Source organism: Dasypus novemcinctus, chromosome 6, assembly GCF_030445035.2.
Source record: "Dasypus novemcinctus isolate mDasNov1 chromosome 6, mDasNov1.1.hap2, whole genome shotgun sequence".
Classification (NCBI taxonomy): Eukaryota; Metazoa; Chordata; class Mammalia; order Cingulata; family Dasypodidae; genus Dasypus; species Dasypus novemcinctus.
In genome coordinates this window covers 118,353,919-118,369,853 of record NC_080678.1, presented here as the reverse complement: position 1 = coordinate 118,369,853, position 15,935 = coordinate 118,353,919, and the positions used below count along the sequence as shown (strand labels likewise).

Genomic DNA, 15,935 nt, shown 5'->3' with positions numbered 1-15,935 from the left:
GGGACGGTGGGGCAGCCAGGTGCCTGGGGAACCAGGTGGGTGCTGGGCTCAGGCCCTTCTCCCTCTGGAGTCTGCTGCAAAGCATGCAGAGTAGGGTGGCTGGCACATGTGCCTCCCGGTGAGCTGCCCACACCTTGCTTGTGAGGACTTGGTGTGGGGCCCTGGGCTGTGTCCCGCATGGGCAGCCCTGAGGTTCTGCCACCTGCAGCCCCCGGTGCACCCCAGGTGCCATTCCCATCTGGCCCCTCTTTGCTTGTCCCTCAGGTAAGAAGGTTTCCAGCATGATCATAGCCTTCACTGATGGGACGCTAGAGCCAGTCGTGTTTTCAAACACTAAGTCTGAAGTGAGTTCAAGCCACAGTCATGTGCATTTTGCTCCACATCTTTGGGTGAATTGTACTTAACACCTTCTCTCTCTCAGGCTCGAAAGGCTCGGCATATGGGGGCGACTATTTATGCTGTGGGTGTAAAGGACTTTTTGCAATCGCAGGTAATCAGAACTGGAACGCAGGGGCTGCTCTTGAGCCTGGGTGGGGGAAGGTGTCAGAGGCTGCTTTCCCAGGCTAGTCCAGGGATGGTTTCCTAACCCCCTCCAATTACTCGGGGCCACCCCTGCCCACTGCAGAGGATGGGAACGGTGGGCTTGGGCACACCCCAGCTGAGGGTGGACGGGCCCATCCCCCCCATGAGTTCTGCAGACGAAAGGATCTAGTCCAAGGGTAATGGGCAGTCTGCTGCCTGTGGACCCCACCACCCCCTCAGTCCCCTGGCTGTGGGTCCCTGTCACTCTCCTCCTCATAGCTGGAAGGGTTTGCAGACACCAAGGAGCATGCGTTTGGGGTGCTCGGAGGTTTCAAGGCTCTGCAGAGCATCACTGACAAGGTGAGTGGGAGCTGGACACGAGGAGGGGTGGGTGTGAGCGGCTGTGGGAGCTGGACACGAGGAGGGGTGGGCGTGAGCGGCTGTGGGAGCTGGACACGAGGAGGGGTGGGTGTGAGCGGCTGTGGGAGGTGGATACGAGGAGGGGTGGGCGTGAGCGGCTGTGGGAGCTGGACACGAGGAAAGGTGGGCGTGAGTGGCTGCGCTAGAGGAGGGGCCACTCTCAGCCTGCCCCTCCGCCCTGCTCTGTGTTCTAGCTGGGGGAGAAGAGCTGTATTGAGCTCAAGTCTCTGGATCCTGTTGTTGCCTGCGTGGGAGGTAAGAGCTGAGGAGTCACCGCTGTGGTCACAGGTGTGTGTGTGGAAATGCCTGTGTGTGGGTGAAAGGACATGTGTGCCCGTGGTGTGCACACGTGAGTGCTTGTGTGCATTTCTGCATGTTTCTGTGTGCCTGCGTGTACAATAATGTGGTGATGTGGGCATATGTGTTCTGTGGATTGTGTGCATGTTCACATGTGTCTGCTTGTATTTTTGTATTTAGTGTACGTGTGAGTGTGTGTATGGGCATGCATGTGTGTGCATGCAAGTGTGAGTGTATGCACCAGGGTGAATGTGTGCATACTTGTGTGCCCGTGCATGTGTGTATTTTTGAGAATGTGCATGTGAGAGTGGATGTTTGTGGATGTGTGTGCATGGCATGTGGTCTTGTATGCATGTGGTTATGTGCATGTGTGTGTCTACGTGTGGACATTTATGTGTTTATGCTTTCTATGTGTTTGTATGTTTGAATTTGTATGCATGCATTGTGTGTGTGGTGTGTGAGTGTGTTTGAAGTGTGCAGGAAGGTTCACTTCCCTGGAGCCCCTCAAGCTCGGGGCTGGAATTAGTGGGCCTGGGTCAGGAGGCAGTGCCGTGCGGAGGAATGGGTTTCAGGCAGACAGACCTGCGTGGAACAGCGACGGCCTGGGGACCCCCTGCCCTCCCTATGGCTGCTGTAATGTTTGCCAGGGGCGAGGCCCCAGACGGCCCCTCTGTGTCAGCCCTTCTGACATGCATGCTGAGACCAGCATGGGCTGGGGGTGGTCCCTGGTGGCCAGGGAGAGGCAGGGGCTGGTGTAGCTGACTCAGGGCTCTGCACCCAGAGGTAGGATGGGGCTGCCCCTGTCACGAGGGCTTCTCGGGAGCAGGGTCCCGGGGGCTTCCCTGCCACCCTGGGTACCAAGAGGACAGGGTGAAGGAGCAGCCCCTGTGTGTACAGAAGTCCCACGGCTCCAGGCCTGGGGGCCCCGCTCAGGCAGTCTGGGTGCCTCGGGCCTGCCTGGGCCGAGCTCTGCTCTCACCTGTACCTGAGGGGTGACTCTGCCCACTGCCAGCACCCCATGGGTTTAGGGAGTCCCGTGGGATTTCGGGGTCAGAAGTCCCTGACTTGCCACTGGGGTTGGTTGATGGTGGAAGGAGCCTGAGGACACAGGGCAGCCCAAGCCCCTCCCAGTGGAAGATGCACCTGCACGGGGTGGTTCCCACAGTGCCAGCAGCCTTACCTGAGCAGCCTTGGATGTTTGTTTTGGGGAAAGCCCACCTTGAGTGGCAAGATTAGAAGGAACTCAGCCCTGCACTCTTCCTCACACGCCTATGTCATGTTGTCCTTGCAGGCGAATACCGAGTGGTGGTTCGGGGAAGTGGCCTTCAGAACACAAGGGACAAAAGCTCAGTTATTTGCAGATTTAAGTTTGCTGACAACAGCATTTGGGGTAAATATCCGCCTCGGTTCATTGGAGTGAAAGGACCCCACACAACACTGTGTCGCCTCTCAGCCAACCTTTCCCAGCCCTCGCCGACTGTGCACTGGGGTTAGAGGCAGCGAGGGCAAGCAGGGGGCGGGTCAGGTTGGTGGGGGGCCGGGGGCCTGGCCCCCTCCCACCCTGACTGGAAACGCCCCGGGCACCTGGAGCAGGGCTGAGTTCCGCCTCGCAGGGCGCCCTTCCCAGGGCCAAGGACGGAGGCCGCAGGCGGCTCTGAGGGCATGGGCAGCCAGCCTGGGCCCTGCACCCTGCCTGGTCCACTGATCCCTGCAGGGAAGGTGGCTCATCCTGAGCTGAGATGAGGAGCCCTGGCCAGGCCTGGGTTCCAGAGTCCGAGGCCCAGGCCCCAGGGCCTTGGCTCCTGAGCCTGTTTTCTTTCCTGTAACACGAGCGTGCTGGTCACAAGATCTCGTAAGGAGAGTGGGAGGTGCCCTTGAGGGCATAATAATTGTGTGAAAATGTAAGAAGCAGCCTATTACTTGGTGGCACTGAGGTGCCAGGCACGTGGCCGTGGGTGAGCGGCCTGAGGAAGCAGAGGGCCCAGCAGGCAGCCCCCTCGGACACAAATCCCGGACATCGCTCAATTCATCTGCAAAAATTCTAATTTCTCTAAAAAAGAACTTGTTCCTGTAAAAGTTAGGGCAGGCCACACGTCCTAAGTAGATGTCCCTTCACCTCTAATTTCCGTGCCTTCCCAGTTTTTTGTTGTCACAGCACTTTGCACTCTCTGACATTTATTTCATTTGTAATTTCACTTTGTTGGATCATCTGTTTCTCTACCCAGGCCCTAGAATGTCCCTCCCTTGACAGCTCTCTGCCCGCCTTGTTTCTGTTAAATACCGTCTTAGTTTGCTACAGGGCTGCTGATGCAAAGTACCAGAAATGGGTTGGCTTTTGAAATGGGAAATTTAGTGGGATAAAGCTTCCAGTTCTGAGGCCATGAAACATCTACATCAAGGCACATTCTGAGACGCTTTCTCCCCAAAGTCAGCCGCTGGTGAGACCACCCTGCCATGTGGCAAAGATGGCGGCCATCCCTGCTGAGGTCCCCGCCCTCCCTTCTGGGCTCACCATCTCCTCAGCCTCGAGCTGCTCGGTGGGCCCAGCCCCCTGGGGGCTTCGCTGCCAGCGGCCCTCGAGTCCTCTCTCACGTGGCCGCATCAAAATGGCAGAACTCCCTTTTCCTGTGTGTCTCTGTTTGTGTCTCTGTTTATATAAGACCCAGAAAGAGGGCGGAGGCCCAACCTGAGTCAGGCCTCACTCACGTGATGCACTTGAAAGGGTCTCACACCCACAGGAATGGATTATTTCAAGGCATAATATTTTAAGGGGTTTCACCAAACGAAAACTCACAAATACCACAGCTGCCCAGCATCTTGGGCAAGGCCAGGGATCCCCAAGTGTCTCTAAGGAAATGAAGGCTGAGAGAGAGGCCCATTGTCAACGTGAGTTCAGCTTGCTGAGGGCCGCAGGAGGTGGTGGCTGGATGAGCTGGCTAGTGCACTCACCTGCTCATGGGATTTGCCTTTTAGATGAAACAGCAATCACTGTGGAAGAGAAATTCATAACTTGCCCAGGAGTAGAACTGGAGGAACCTGGAGAGTAAGTGCCCGGTCTGGGGACCATCGTGGCAGGAGACCAGATGGGCAGTGGTTTAGGGGTCCTGGGTGAGGACACCCTCAGCTGGGGCACCCGGGGAGCCCTCTGTACCTACCCTGATGGGTGGTCCTGGGGGTGGGCAGGGATCCACATGGCCCGGCTCCGCTGAGGATGGCAGGAGGTGGAGGGTGCCTGCCTCAGTTTCCCCACGCTGTGACAGCTCCCAAGCCATGGGTTGTCTTGACAAGAGGGGTTTCTTGGCTGCCAGTGTTGGGGCTGGAAGCTGGCTCCCTCCAGGGTGGGCAGCACTCTGGTGCTGGCAGCTGGCAATCCTGGGGTCCCGTGTCTCCCCCACCACACGGCCACGTGCTCTCCTCTCTCTGCCGGGTTCCCAAGGACTTCCAATGTCTTCTCCTCCAAGTGGCTTTCCCTTGAAAGCCCCCAGTCACAGCACTAAGGGCAGTCTCATTCCCCTGACCGCAGCGTAAAGATGTCCTCAGAAGTTCCACTGACGCTGGGTTACACCCCAGGACTGGGTGCAGGTCATGAACATGGTTTTTTCTGGGGCACACGCTTCAGCCCATCTGGTTCCACAGGGCTCCTGCCACTCGCCGGAGCTGAGCCCACGTGCCCTGCCCACACGGAGGAGCCCAGGGAGCCCCCATGTGGCCGCGGCTCACGTGGCACGTGTCCGCATGGTGGGCAGATGATGCCGGGCTCCTGGGGCTGGCCGTGTCCCTCGGGGCCTCCAAGCCAGGCCGACCTCGTGCTCTGGGGAAGGAGAGCTTGCCCACCACCCCATTGCCTTGCTGGCAAAGTCACTGCACCCAGGAGAGCTGGGGGCCATGGGGAGACCTGCTTGTCACCGGCCCACCCCCTCTGTGCTTTAGGAAGGTCTTCGTTGAAATCAGCCTCAACAAAGGGAATAACTTCTTTGCCAACAACCTTAGCTTCACCAGTGTCCTGTGCGTGAGTACTGGGAGGGGGCGCCCCCGTCATGGGGCCTGTCAGCCCAGCCCTGATGCGGACACACTGGGGGGCAGCTGGCAGCCAGGGTGAGTGGGTGGGGCAGGGGTCCACCAGGACCAGAGTCCAGGCCTGCGGCACCTCTGGCCATGTGGGCCCCAGGGCCCACCCCTCCTGGTCAGGGTCCAGGCAATGGAGTGGGGGACCCTCTGCTGAGGCCCCTCCCAGCAGGGGAGCTGTGGGGGCCTGGCCCCCTCCCAGGCCTTGTGGCACCGCCCGCTGCCGTCGCATCCTCGGCTGCCCCTCTGCCCGCTGCCCCTGAGCCCTACAGGAAGCTCGTCCCCTGTTGTGGACGGGACAGCTTGGCGGGACGGAGGGGTGGATGGGGGTCGGCCCTCGGGAGGCTCGTGGGCCTGAAGGAGCCCCCGCCAGGGCAGCCACCCACAGCTCCAGGCAGGTGGACGTCCCGTCCCCGGGCAGCAGGCCTCGGGCAGTGGAGAGCGAGAGGCTGGGGCAGAGGGCCCGGGGATGGCGCTGGCCGCAGGCGTGTGTCAGGGAGCAGCCCCGAGGACACGGCCAGCTGCTGACAATGCTCACGCCTCCCCTTGCCCGACGCCCTCAGACCCCGGCCCAGTGTGGGCTTTCTGGGAAGTCTCCCTGCACCTCCCAGGCGCCCGCCAGGCAGGATGGGCCCTTCCCTCCACCAGGGTGTGGAGAGCTGGGAGAGGTTCAGGAGATGGGGGGCCTGGCCTCTGGGCGGCTGGCCCCCGGCCATCTGGGTGCGGTGTCCTCTGTGTCCCCACAGCCCCATCCTTGTCAGCCGAGGCCTCCTCTTGGGGTTGGGTCCTTCAGCCTGGAAGCTTCCGGGCTATCTTGGCAGGCCTCGGAGGCAGGGGCTCGGGGCACGGTCGCAGGCAGTGACCACGGTCCTGGTCCCTGCCAGGGCCCTCCAGGGATTTGGCCCTGGACTCCTGACCCCCCTGGGGTCCCTCGAGATGGGGGCCTGAGGGGAAAGGGCAGTGGACACGAGGGTCCAGGGGCAGGAGCCGGGAGGGGGCCATGCAAGGCTGTGGTCCTTCCACAGGGAGAGCACCCTACCACCCCCGTTCGCAACACTCCACGCCAGGCCCAAACTAAACCACACCCCAAAAAGACCACCACCACCACCACCACGACCACGACGACGACCACGGAGACGACCACGGAGACGACCACCAGCATCCCCGCCAAGCCCCGAAAATTCCCCCTGCTGCCCGTGGTGGTCGGCGTGTTGTCGCTGACAGGCCCACTGCTGCTGTGCTGCCTCTGCTACATCTGCTGGCCCGTGAGCACCCGCCCCCTTGGCCCACCCGTCGGCACCCTCCTGGGGGCATGTCCCAGCAGCTCCCAAGACTGACCATGGCTCAGGCTCCACCCCCCCAGAGCCTAGCGGCGCCCTGGCCTCCTGCCCCGCCTGCCACGGGGTGCTCACAGGGAGGCTGCACATGCTGGGCCAGGCTGCTCTGGTGCCCACAGCCCTTCTTGAGGTGACCAGAGGCCAGCGTGCAGCAGGGCAGCAGGAGGACAGAGAGGGGTGCTCCTGGGTCAGGAAGGAGGGAACTTCAAGGGGCTGGATGACCGTCCTGAGTGCTGCAGGGAGGAGGAGGAGAAAGTGGGGGTGGCATGGGGGGCAGAGAAGGAGCAGGCGGGTCCCTGCCCAGGGAGCGCTTGAGGGAAAGCCAGTGGGGACCATCCCGCAAAGGGCTCTCGGCTTGGGGTGGCCTCAGCCTGCCTGGCCTGCCCCAGCCCTCCAGGGAGGGGTGGTGTCCCTGTGACAAAGGAGGAAACTGAGGCTCAGAGGCAGCTGTGCTGGCCACAGCCCTGCAGGCATCAGTCTGTGCCCCGCGGCTCCGAGCAGGGTCCCCACCTCTCCCAGGGGCTGAGGCTGAGCCCAAACTGCACCTTCCAGCACAGGTTATGTCTTTTTTTTAAATATTTATTTTTAAAGAAGCTTTATATTACATAAATGCTACATAAAAAATATATACATAAGGGATTCCCATCAACCTCACCGTCTCCCCCTCCCACACTTACCCACATCAATAACAACCTTCCTTAGTGTGGCACATTTGCTAAAATTGATGAACACATATTGAGGCTTTGCTACTAACCATGGACTCTAGTTTACATTACAGTTGACACTCTGGCCTGCACAGTTTCATAGGTTATGGCAAAATCCATAATGCCCTGTACCCACCATTGCCCTGTCCTGGAGGACAACTCCAATGTCCTGAAATTCCCCTCATGTGACACCTCTTCTTCCCTCCCCCCTCCCCCAGAACCTCTGGTGGCCACTGCCTTTATATCAATGATAGAAGTTCTTCCATTGCTAGAATAATGTCTATAATAGAATAGTAATAAGTCTACTTTAGTCCAGTGTTCATTCCGCAGTCTTGAGGATTTGACGATGGTGATGCAGTTTCTGATTGAGCGGGGCCCTGTTTCCCAGGCAGTAGGTGGATGTAACTCTCTTGCTTGCAGTTGCAGACACTCTCTGTTCCTTGGGATGGACGTTGTCCATCATCATCTCCTTGTTAGTTGTGCTGGATGAGTCCAATGAGCTGGAGAGTAGGTGCTGCAACTCTGCTGAGATTCAGGACCCAACTGGCACATGGATGGACCAAAGATTTTAAGTCTCTGGAACATACATTTAATAAGTAGAGTGCTAATGATATTTCAAATAAAAGGGGCAGAAGAGCCTTGTTTAGGGAAACTATACAAGAGTCTAAGTCTGTTACACTGAGGAGCATAGATTCCAGAGTAAGGCCAGCTGATAGGGTGCCTAACTCCTGAGCTGCTCTGTGCTGCTTTTGGTGTTTGGGTGTCTCTAGCTCTTAGGAGCCCTGCTGTTTGAGGCATTGTTTACCATGGCAGTCAATGGGATCCTGCTGAGCCTGCTGAGATGCGCAGAGTGTAACCTCTGGAATGACCTTCTGATTCACTTTGAAATCTCTTAGCCATAAAAACTCATTTGTATTGAATATTTCCCCCTTTTCGTTGAGGTCTTTTTCTGCATGCATTGTTGGTTGTTGGTTGGTCTTGGTAATAACCCCTTGGTGCCAGGGGGGCTCATCCACAGGCATCATGTCCCATGTTAGGAAAAGGATAGTGTGTTTATATGCTGAGTTTGGCTTTCAGAGAGGCCACATTTCAGCAACAAGGAGGTATTCAGGAGGTAACTCTTAGGCAATGTATAACACAAGGCTAAGTTTCAAATTCACAAGGACAGGTCTGTAAGTACGGTCATCAATATCGAGGGCCTGGCATCATGGTCTCTCCTCCTTCACTAGGCACTGCCCTTGTACTTGGGAGATTCTTGCCATGCTGTTAGAGAATGCAGCAGCACTCCCCAGGATGGGAATTCAATATTCTTTGGTTATTGTGTGGGTCTTCAACCATCCAGACAGTGAACGCTTGAACATATTCATATGCCTTCGAGGCATGCCCCAGGTGGACCTCTTCCCACATTTCTGTAACCTAAAGCTTCTTTGAAAATAAAGTGGAAAAAATAAGACCCTGGGGGAATATACAGGAGAAATTATTACTGTACATATAAGACAACAGACCTTACAGTGATGAAAGACACAATGTCTAAAAAATTTTTATACTATTTTTATTTTTAAAGTTTTTTTTTGTATGTTACTTGTTATTTTAAATGCTAGTATTTTCTTTTTCTTATTAATCTTATTTGGCTATGTCTTTTTAACATTCTAGTGTAAAAAGAAGCCGCCGGACCCATGTAGGGTAAGTCCTAAGTGCGTCCTGACTTCCTGTGAGCTCATCTGCCATGCACCGAGCCTCCTGCAGCCCATGGAGGGGTCTACTCCCACCCCAGGAGCTCCACCGCCTGTGCCAAGAGCCTGCAGAGCAGGAGGAGGGAGATGCAGGGGTAGGGGGATGGGGACTGCTAGGGAAGCCAGGAATCCCCCTTCCCGGGCTCACCAAAGGGGCAGTGTGGGCAGCCTGTGGGGGGTCTGCCATGGACCCTCCTGAGACAAGTGGGACACTTGGCCCCTGCTGGCTGGCAGGATGGCACTTACCCAGGACTCAGGGAAGCTTCTGGAAAAGGAGCCTCATGTTGCAAGGACCCAGCTCTGGGATCTGCCGTGCCCTTGTCTTAATCATGGTCTCCTGGTGGGCAGAGGGGCCTGACCAGGTCAGCCCTTGGGGCCTGCAGGGCTTAGGGTGGGTGAGGGAGCTTATCTGGCACAGAGCTGTGAGGGACGCCCACCCGGGGGAGCCCAGGGCTGGGTTCAGGGCAGCAGCTGTGGGACCAGGTGGGCCTGGGGCAGTTGCGCTTTCAAAGCTGGAGCCCGGTGGCTGAAGGGTGTCCCATGCCCATGCGTTGACCCCTGGCTGGCCCAGCATGTGGTGTCTTCATTTGCCAGGGCTGCTCTGACAAATGCCATGCACCGGGTGGCTTGAACCCGGAGGTCACTGTCTCTGGTCTGGAGGCCAGAAGTCCAGCTTTCTCCCGGGTCCGCAGGTTTCTGGTGCCAGTCACTGTGGCCCTCGGGGTCCTTGGCTGGCCTTGTTCCTCGGCCACATGGTGCTGTCCTTGGTCCCCTCTGTCCTCTGCCTTCAGGCTCCTCCTGAGTCATGTTTCCTCCTTCATGAGGCTCCTGGAGTGGACAGAACTCCCGCTTCTCTGTGGCCACCCGTCCAGTAGTGATGTCCTGGGCACGTCCTGTTACAGATGGCGCCCCCCACAGAGCACAGCTGCAGGCATGAACCCCTCTCTTCTGGGGCCCTCGGTCCAGGCCCCACACGGGGCACAGCCTCAAGGAGGCTCTGCCAATGAGGGCGTCAGAGGAGTGAGGGGACAGGGGAGCTTTGCAGCACTTTGGGGACGAGCCAGATGCCGTCTTGTTTGCCCCAGAGGATGCTCCCTGGGAGTGCGGGTGCTGCTGATGGAATCCGGGGTCCCTCACTTGATTGTTCCTTATTCACCCCACAAACAGTGGCTGAGTGGCAGCACTAGCCCCCCTGGTTGTGCTGCCCTGGAGCAGACGCTTTCTCTTCCTACAGACACTGTGCTGCAGCCCGCCGCGGCCCATGGTGATGTCCGCCCGCTGTGACTGCCTGGGCACTGGGCGTCTGAGCCAAATGGAGGTGAGGAGGGCCCCCATCATGCTGAGCTTGAGGTGCAGAGGTCCAACCAGAAGTCTCCACTTGTGGGGTGGCGAGGGTCCTGGGCGTCTGGCTTTCTCCCTAGGTGCCAGGGGCCAGGGTGGGCACAAAGCAGAGGGCCCCATGCCCCCAGGGGCTGCAAGGCTGCCCCCCTGCCCCTCCCCTCCCTCTACCTTGGGAGTGCAGGCCTCCCTGCCCCTCCTTGGGCTGCTGCCCAGTGCCCTGTGCCCCCATAATGCTCCCCTCAGGGACCTTTCCTGGCTCCTGGTGTAGCTCCTCCAGCCTGTGAACTTGTCCCCTAAATGAACCACTGACACCCCCACACCAAAAGAGTGTCTTGTTCCAGATTCTGACGCTGTGACCACAGTGACCACCACCCCAGCAGGCACGCAGGCTGCCAGGCTCCTGCTCCCAAGCTCTGCGTGTTCTTGGGGTTCAGCTGTGGTGCCTGACCCTCTCTGGCAGTGTCACCCCACCATGCCATGTCCTCATGCCATGTCCCCTTTGCAGGGCAAACTGGACTTCCTGTGTGCTCTTGCTAGGGAGAACTGCAGCTCTGTGCAACTGATGCGGCCCTCGTTGGGGAGCATGGTGAGCAGGCAGGGGTGCTGCCCCCATGGCGGGTGGTCACCCACAGTGCTTTTCCCTTGTGACAGTTGCCCACAGATGGAGTCCCCAGCCCTGGGAAGTGGTGGTCAGGAGCACGTAGGCCCCAGGGGACTGAACGTGGCCACCAACATGCTCTTTGCCTTGTGGTCTCTAGTTCTATTTTTTCTTTAATTAAAGCCATTCTCAGGATGTGTGGTGACATCTCATTCTGGTTTGGATTTGCACTTCCCTAATGGCTGGTGATGTTGACATCTTTTCAAGTGCTTATTTGCCAACTGTGTGTCTTCTTTGGAGAAATGTCCATTCAAGTTATTTGCCCATTTTTCAGTTGGGTGGTTTAACTTTTTGTTGATAAGTTGTAGGATTCATTTATTTATTCTTGATATCAAACCCTTACCAGATACATGGTTTCCAAATGTTTTCTCCAGTTATGTAGATGGTCTTTTCACTTTCTTGATAATACCCTTTGATGAACAAATGTTTATAATTTTGATGAAATCCAATTTAACTGTTTTTTCTTTTGTTGCTCATGGTGGTGGTATAATGTCTAAGAATCCATTGTTTAACTTATTGTCTATCCTACAGTATGAGCCATATGCACTTGAGAAGAATGTGTATTATGCTGTTGTTGGATGAAGTATTTGTATATACATCAGGTTTGGTTGGTTTATAGTATTGTTTAAGTCTTTCTTTCCTTATTGATCTTCGGTCTAGAAGTTCTATTCATTATGGAAAGTGGTGCATTGACGTCTCCTACTATTAATGTAGAACTATCTACTTTTCTATTCAATCTCTCAATATTTACTTCATATATTCTGCAGTGCTGCTATTAGGTGCATATATGCATTCTCAATAAATTGACCCTTTTGTCAATATGTAGTGTACTTCTTTGTCCCTTATAATAGTTTTTTTACTTTGTCTGTTTTATTAGGTATTAGCATCTTAGTATAATATACGTGTATTAATATTGTATATAAGTATACCCATACTGGATCCCTTTTGATAATCCTACTTGTGTCTGAATTTAAGGAGAGTCTCTTCTTAACAACATAAAATTGGACCATGCTATTTTATCCATTCTGCCAATCTCTGCCTTTTGACTGGAGAGTTTAACCCATTCACATTTAAAGTGACTACTGGTAACACAGGCCCTTCTGCCAGTTTATTTGGATTTTGCAATTCTTATTCCTTTTTTGTTCCTCAATTCTCCCATCATTGCCTTCTTTTGTATTATTTTTTCCTTTCATAGTGAACCACTTTGAACACTTTCTCATTTTTTTCTGCATGCCTTCTTCTGATATACATTGTGGTTACCATGGAGTACGCATTTTAATACCTTAACAAATGTGTACCATAGGGTATGCATTTAGCCTCTTAACAAAAGTGGTTACCATGGGGTACAAATTTAACATCTTCAATCTTTAACAATCTTGTTTGATTTATTACCAGCTTAATTTCAACAACATTTACAAACTATGTTCCATAGCCTTCTGCTCCCCATTCTTTATGTGTTCCTGTCACAAATTAAATCTTTATACATTTTAAAGGTTGGGTGTCCCAACCCATGGGTGTATCATTACTTTTATGAATTTGCATTTTAGATCCCATAAGAAGTGAAAACCGAGTTACAAATTGAAAGTACTGGTGTTTATAATTAACCATGCTGTTACCTTTATCAGAGATCCTTATTCTTTTATGCAGCTTTGTTCTACCATCTACTGACCTTTTGCTTTTAATCTGAAGAACTCCCTTTAGCATTGCTTATAGTCCAAGTTTAATGATGATGACCTCCCTATGCTTATGCCTTTATTTATCTTGGAATTTCTTAATCTCTCCCTCATTTTTGAAATGCAGTTACTCAAGATAAAAGTTCTTGGTTGGCACTTATTTTCTGTCAGCATATTCAATATGTCATCTGTATTAGTCAGCCAAAGGGGTGCTGATGCAAAATACCAGAAATTGGTTGGTTTTTTAAAGAGTATTTATTTGGGGTAGGGGCTTACAGATACCAGGCCATAAAGCATAAGTTACTTCCCTCACCAAAGTCTATTTGGAGCAAGATGGCTGCCAACGTCTGTGAGGGTTTAGGCTTTCTGGGTTTCTACGTTCCTGGGGCTTGCTTTTCTCTGCATTCAAGGTTCCTTTCTTCCTGGGACTGACTTCTCTTTCCTCTGTGAGCTTACTTCCTGGGACTCCAGCTTAAGCCTTCAGCATCAAACTCCAGCATCAAAACTCCAAAATCAGAAGACCTCCAACTCTGTCCTTTGCAATGCCTTTTATCTGTGAGTCCCCACCCACCAAGGGTGGGGGCTCAACGCCCTACTGGCACAAGAAGATTAACTAATTACTTAATTAAGTAAGCCTCTGAATCCAATATAATCTAATATGCCCAGAGGAAAAGATAAGTTTACAAATATAATCCAATTTCTTTTTGGAATTTGTCAATAATATCAAACTGCTACACCATCCCCCTGCCTTCTTGCCTCAGTGGTTTCTGATGAGAAATTGGAACTTCTTCTTATTGAAGCTCCCTTGAAGATGATGTGTTGTTGTCTCCTGTAATTTTCAGGATTCTCTGTTTGTCTTTGGCATTAGATAGTTTGATTATAATGTGGTGGTTGCGGATCTCTTTGAGTTTATCTTATTCATAGTTCATTATAATTCTTGGATATGTATATTCATTTCTTTACTGAAATTTTGGTAGTTTGCATGCTTTATTTCTTCAAATAGTCTTTTAGTCTCTTTCACTCTGTCTTCTTCTAGGAATCCTATAATGCATATTTTGGTAAACTTGATGTCCCACAAGTCTCCTGGTCTCTCTGTTTGCTTTTCTTCATTCTTTTTCCTTTCTGCCCCTCAGCCTAAATAATTTCAATCATCTTCTCTTCAGGTTCACAGATATTTTCTTCTTCCAGCTCCAATCTGCTATTGAACCCATACAAGGAATTTTAAATTCCATTATTGTGGTCTTTCATTGCACTATTTCTGTTGGGTTCCCTTTTATAATTTCTCTTTATTGAAATTCTCATTTTTTTCACATATAATTTTCCTGATGTCCTTTAGTTCCTTATATATGTTTTCCATTCTCTCCTTGAGCATATTCAAGATCATTTTCTAAAAGTCTTTTTATGTTCAAAGTCTGGTTTTATTTGTTGATGGTTTCTGATGTTTTATCTTGTTCCTATGACTGGGCCATCAATTCCTGCCTCTTTATATGCCTTGCAGTCTTTACTTGCACACTGGATGTTTTAATAGTTTAAGGTGTTACCTCTGGAATTTAGTCCCCAGGCATTCTGGGGCCCTGGAAGGAAGTCAGGCCTCACCCTCACTCCCAAGGCGCCCAGTCCATGGAGGAGCAGCAGCCAAGGTCAGAGGCCAGAGCACCTAAGACTCCCTGCGGAGGGCAGGGGAGCCTCTATAGAGGGGGTGACAGCCAAACCCTCCAAGTGGGAGTAGAGGCTGGATGCCAGCACTCCAGGGAGAGAAAAAGCATATAGGACCCTACAGGTCCAGGTGGGGCCTGAGCCCAGCCCACGGGGCCAAGAAACTGCAGCCTCTGGACCCAAATCAAATGACTTCTCCATGACCTCCTGTCTCTTCTCTGCCCTACAGGGGAGGTGCTGCGCCTTCACCCCAATGAGGGCCTGGAGGGTGCCGGTGATCTCTGACCCAAGACTGCGCCTTTCTCCCAACTGTGAGAGTGTCCCCTTCCCCGTGTGCCCGGGGTGCTGCCATTCCCCCGGTGCATATTCCCAGTCCTCCCGGATGCTGCCGCTGGTCTCGCCCTGCTCCCGGGCACAGGCCGCCTGCCCTCCACGAGCCCTGCCTGCAAAGCCCTAAGGCGAAAGCACCAAAGGGCCAGGATTGTTGACTTGCTGAGGTGGACACATGTTTTGGTTTTACAGTCAAAAAGATGTTGGCATTTGTTGCTGATGATTAAAAGAGTTTATTACATGGTGAGTTTCTGTCCTCTCTGAGATGCATGTACGCTCCACCTGCTAGAATAATGCATCCCGGGACCCCGTGGGGATGGACATGGATTGTGCCTCTCACAGCACCTCGTCTTCATCCATCTGCCAAATTCCACTCCATGAAAAAGCCCAAAGACCCTTTTTCATGTGAATCCCGTCCTAACTTCATGCAAAGAGAAGCCTTTGAATTTCTCCTCTCCTTTCTCCATGTCCCTGGTCTCCCACTTTGGAGTCCCACATTCTGAACGTGTCATAGAAGGTGGTGAGGAGCCCCCAGGGTCACTAGCTGGAAGCACGACTTCTCCGTCCAGGTGCCCTGGACTGTGCCCAAGCCCAGAAGGATTCCACTGAACCGTGTCCTCTCCACTAGAGAAGAAAAACAACTCCCCATCTGGTTCCATCTGCCCCTGCTGGAGAATCCACGCCCAAGAAGGATGAGTTTTAGTGAGCAGCGTCCTCCCACCAGGCGCAGCCCACTGTCTCTCTGTGTCTGTGAAATCATCAGGCCCACGGGCCCCCGGAACCTGGCGTGGGTCCCTGGGCCCCTCAGGAGGGTCTGCAAGGGCAGCTGTGACTGAGGGCGCCCAGGCATCCTCTATTACATTATTTTTTCATTTAAAAAATTTATTGAAATATATCATTCATACATGAACATACATAAATAATAAGTATATAGTAAAAGTTGTACACTTACAACACATCATACTGGGCTCCCATATGTCACCCCAGCACTAATACCTTGCATTGTTGTGAAACATAGCAAACTATAACAGAGCATCATCAAAGAATTACTCCTAACTACAGTCCATATCTTACATTTGGTGTATTTTTCCCCAACCCACCTTATTATGTTTTTTATTCATAAACCTTACAATTTATCTAAAGTGTAAAATCCATTGGTATAATCAATAATTGGGTATTCATCATTTCTATCAACTTTA

General features: G+C 53.1%; 1 protein-coding gene across 1 annotated transcript in view; it reads left to right on the top strand.

The window, feature by feature from the left end:
• LOC131278826 (anthrax toxin receptor-like) overlaps window positions 1-14,983 on the top strand; it is a 56,253-nt gene extending 41,270 nt beyond the window's left edge. The window contains exons 6-17 of the mRNA XM_058299297.2: window positions 265-344; window positions 422-490; window positions 802-882; window positions 1,137-1,197; window positions 2,531-2,629; window positions 4,213-4,282; window positions 5,170-5,248; window positions 6,330-6,569; window positions 8,999-9,028; window positions 10,313-10,396; window positions 10,925-11,005; window positions 14,636-14,983. Of these exons, the coding sequence (XP_058155280.1) occupies window positions 265-344; window positions 422-490; window positions 802-882; window positions 1,137-1,197; window positions 2,531-2,629; window positions 4,213-4,282; window positions 5,170-5,248; window positions 6,330-6,569; window positions 8,999-9,028; window positions 10,313-10,396; window positions 10,925-11,005; window positions 14,636-14,863 (1,202 nt within the window). The 3' untranslated portion in view covers window positions 14,864-14,983. The remainder of the gene's footprint in view (window positions 1-264; window positions 345-421; window positions 491-801; window positions 883-1,136; window positions 1,198-2,530; window positions 2,630-4,212; window positions 4,283-5,169; window positions 5,249-6,329; window positions 6,570-8,998; window positions 9,029-10,312; window positions 10,397-10,924; window positions 11,006-14,635) is intronic.
• The last annotated feature ends 952 nt before the right edge of the window (window positions 14,984-15,935 follow it).